A 3584-nucleotide genomic window follows, 5' to 3' on the forward strand; every position below is an offset into this window, starting at 1 on the left:
GATTCGCAATTCAAAATCAATTCTCGATTCAATACATTCATAGATTTGATTCTAGATTGCTGTAACTCTTTCCATTTGACTGTGGTAGACACTTTTATAGGTCTCAAAGAAAAAAAAAAATCACACTGAATCAAATGTTACCATATGCTACTCAATGTCAACGTGAGTAAGTTTTATTTTTCCTTTAGTCCACTCAGTCAATAGGACACTAAGGCAGCCCTGAGACAAAGGGTAAAATGAATACTTAATACAAAATTAAAAATGATTGCAGAGATAAAATTAGTGCAAAACTTCAAATAATAACTTGAATTCTTTAACTTTGTAATTCATACTTAAATAACAAAATTAAACAAACAATAGCTGCCTGCTTCATTTAGCTGTAAATTGCTGTAACTAGTGGTTGACTTTTAAAACGTGAACTTAACTTCCCTGGAGTATGGACTCAAATAAAGGCCAGAGGTCTCCATCTGAAATATTGCATTATAATTGCTAACATCAGAAGTAGCCGAATAATATAACAGGCAAGTTAACTTTACTTCACTTCCTCGATTACACATTCAACACATGGCTTTTTTTCATTACTTCACATTTTTAAAAGTACACTGCACTTTGACTTAAGAGTGCAATAGATGGTGTACAACTGCGAAATGGAATTGGGAAAACAATTATCATAATCACAAGAGGCCACAACCACTGCCTCTAAATTCAGTTGTTAATCTTCTTTGAATGTGTTTAACCTGTCAAGGTAAGAGGAGTAGACAAATGCACATCCCCAACAAATGTTTTAGTAGGTGCTGGAGTTGAAACAAAAACAACTTTAAAACACTGAAAATGTACTGTAATGTATTTCTATTTAAGCTGTTAATTTCAGCAGACAACAGTTTTTGGAACCGTGACAGTCTGGTATGGTCAACACCAGACCATTTATAAGTCTCAGTTTTGGCACGTCTGGTCACATGCTTTAGAATCAGACAGGACGTGGACAAACATACATTCAGACATGTGTGTGCACACGTGTCACAAGTTCATAGTTCATTTCTCTGCCTGATTGATTGTTACTGCAGCCACAAGTCCACCACTGTCTGAAATGTCTAGGTTCTTCTGTAGAAACAGAAGCTGCTCTACATGTTCTGGAGTGAGCATGCTCCACTGTGCAGTTACTATGTCCCCAGCAGATGAGAATACCCTCTCTGCCGCAATGCTAGTACCAGGGATGCATAGATAGCGCTTAGCCAATTTGGCCATTAGGGGAAAGACAATCTTGTGGGACCTCCACCAGCTGAGGGGATCTTCTGACAGTGATACTGGGGGGACCTCCAGATATTGTTTCATCTCCTCCTCAGCTCTGGTGTGGGCAGATTTAGGGAAAACAATTCTGACTTCAGCAAACGTCTTGCCCAATAGATTCACCAGTGAAGAAGATAATGTTCTTCTTTTGGAGGCAGGGCCTTCTGCTTCATCATCATCTAGGCCTTTGCCTGGACCATCTGGCTCTTCAGCATGGTCCTCAGGCTCCTCCTGCTACAGTGAAAAGACCACAAGAAAAGGAAAAACACAGTCAACATATAAGTCTCATCCTGTATTACAAATTCAATGTCTTATCTCTTATATATATAAACTAGTGGCCCACTACATGACATTATATATGGTTGTGCTTGTGAAACCTGTATTGTAAGTTATTAAGCATAAGCACACACAATTATGATGTAGCACAGATATTTTTTTACACTTATTTGTATGGAAGAATTACCTCAAGTGCTGCAGCCTCAGCAATCACCTTGGAGCGTATGTCCTGTTGTTCATCTTGGGAGAGGAAAGGCAGTGCTTTAAATCTGGGATCCAGGGTAGAAGCAGTGTGGAGCATATTCTTCTCCACAACACTTGGCCAGATCTTTGTGGATCGCCTGTTTGATTTCCCGGACGATTGGTGTGTCACCACAGAAGCCTGCTTCTGTGTCGTGGAGTAGCTGTGCATGCAGTGGAGCTATCACCGACAACGTTGGTGTGCTATCCTCAGACATTATGTTTGTTGCCTCTTTCATTGGCTTTAGGGCCATAGCTACTTCTTCTGTGTTGGTGACATCTGTTTCGTTAAGTGTGCAGAGGTGTGCTTCACATTTCCTCACCTGAGGAGAGAGGAGAGGAGCGCAAATGGCTGGCTGCTGCTCGAGGAACCTTTCTATCATCTCGAACACGCTATTCCATCTTGTAGCCACATCCGTCTTCAACTTATGGGCTGGCAGCTCCAAAAGCTTCTGTTTCTGCTCAAGGGCATGATTTGCAGTGGCGCTGTGGTGGAAAAATCCTGTGATTCTCTGAATCCTCCCCAGCAGTCATAACACAGGCAGCAGCTTTAGAGCTCTCTGCGCGGCAAGGTTGATGGTGTGTGCAAAACACTTGTTTAAAGTTGCCCAACTGTGTTGCAGCTACCATGTTAGCAGCGTTATCAGTAACTAGTACTATGTCGGTGGTTGGGAGCCCCCATTCTTGTGCAACAGTCTGAAACGTCTCATTCATGTTCGCTCCGGTGTGGCTCTCATGCATCACTCTGGTTTGTAAAACACGAGACTCCAGCTGCCAACCATCAGTGATATAGTGAGCAGTATATCTGACATATGATTGAGTTGCTAGTTGTTAGAGATACTCTCGGTGCTTTCTTCAAGGCTTCCATTTCTTTTGTCTCTTGGTAAAGCTGAGGTATCGCTTTCTCAGTGATGAGATGAGATGGTATAGTATACCTGGGCTCAGTTGTGTGCATCATGTACCGAAAGCCTTCATTGTCAACAACGCCACAGATCTTTTGAAATGAAATATGCTATGGAGTTATTTTCTTTGCCTGTTCGGAGTTGGCTGGAAGTTTAGAACATTGTTGAAGAGTGCGTTGGTTCACCGGAATGCTTGCTGCCACTGAGGGTTGCTGCTCCAAAGCTATCTCTGGGTGATGGCGTACAACGTGAGTCCTTAAGTTTGTAGTGTTTCTGAAATACTTCAGCTTCGCTTTGCAAAGCTTGCATATTGCATTCGTCTTGTCAAGCTCCTTCTGCCCTTCGAGAAAATAAAAGCCAAAATGTGTTCAAATGAATGCCTTCATTGTCAATGGGGCAGGTTGTATTTGTCTTTCCGTCAGTGTTGCTCATAGCCTCTCTATGACACCCTTCGATTCCTTCTTGCCCCCAGATTTGGGTCCGGGTGGAAACCGATGTGGCGTCTTTGCGCCATCTATGGGATTTAGCAGCTAACTCATGTCAGGAAAAAAATGGAAAACAGCATTGCGGCAAGACTGAAAAATGTGAATCGATTCTTGGAATTTCTGAATCAATTCTGAATCGGCAGACATAGAATCGCGATTCTTATGTGAATCAATTTTTTTGCGCACCCCTAATTAGCAGGTATGAAAAACTCTTGAACTTCCTTAATATTTCCTCTTGCTTTTAAAACTAACATTACTGCATAAGCAGTAATGTTAGTTTTAAAATTGTGTCCAATCACGGGCTGTAAGGAGTTGTTGCACATCTATGGTATAAACTACAAGTAGGATTGTTTAGATTGAGGATTGTTTCAGCCATCACCATCAGACCTGTAAC

The 3584-nt window shown here is 41.7% G+C and overlaps 1 protein-coding gene across 1 annotated transcript; it reads right to left on the reverse strand.

The window, feature by feature from the left end:
• Window positions 1-294: 294 nt before the first annotated feature.
• LOC122994217 (E3 SUMO-protein ligase ZBED1-like) lies at window positions 295-3363 on the reverse strand. Its single transcript, XM_044368792.1, has 2 exons — window positions 1751-3363; window positions 295-1521 (listed from the first exon to the last, which is right to left on the reverse strand). The coding sequence occupies exons 1-2, from the start codon at window positions 1973-1975 to the stop codon at window positions 1033-1035; spliced, it is 714 nt and encodes a 237-aa protein (XP_044224727.1). The 5' UTR covers window positions 1976-3363; the 3' UTR covers window positions 295-1032.
• Window positions 3364-3584: the final 221 nt, after the last annotated feature.

This window comes from Thunnus albacares, chromosome 12, assembly GCF_914725855.1.
Source record: "Thunnus albacares chromosome 12, fThuAlb1.1, whole genome shotgun sequence".
NCBI lineage: Eukaryota > Metazoa > Chordata > Actinopteri > Scombriformes > Scombridae > Thunnus > Thunnus albacares.

Coding starts and splice junctions, on each gene's coding strand:
- LOC122994217 (XM_044368792.1), bottom strand. CDS start 1,975: ATGCACAGCTACTCCACGACACAGAAGCAGGCTTCTGTGGTGACACAC. Junction 1,522..1,750: donor CTGAGGCTGCAGCACTTGAG/GTAATTCTTCCA, acceptor TTTTCACTGTAG/CAGGAGGAGCCTGAGGACCA.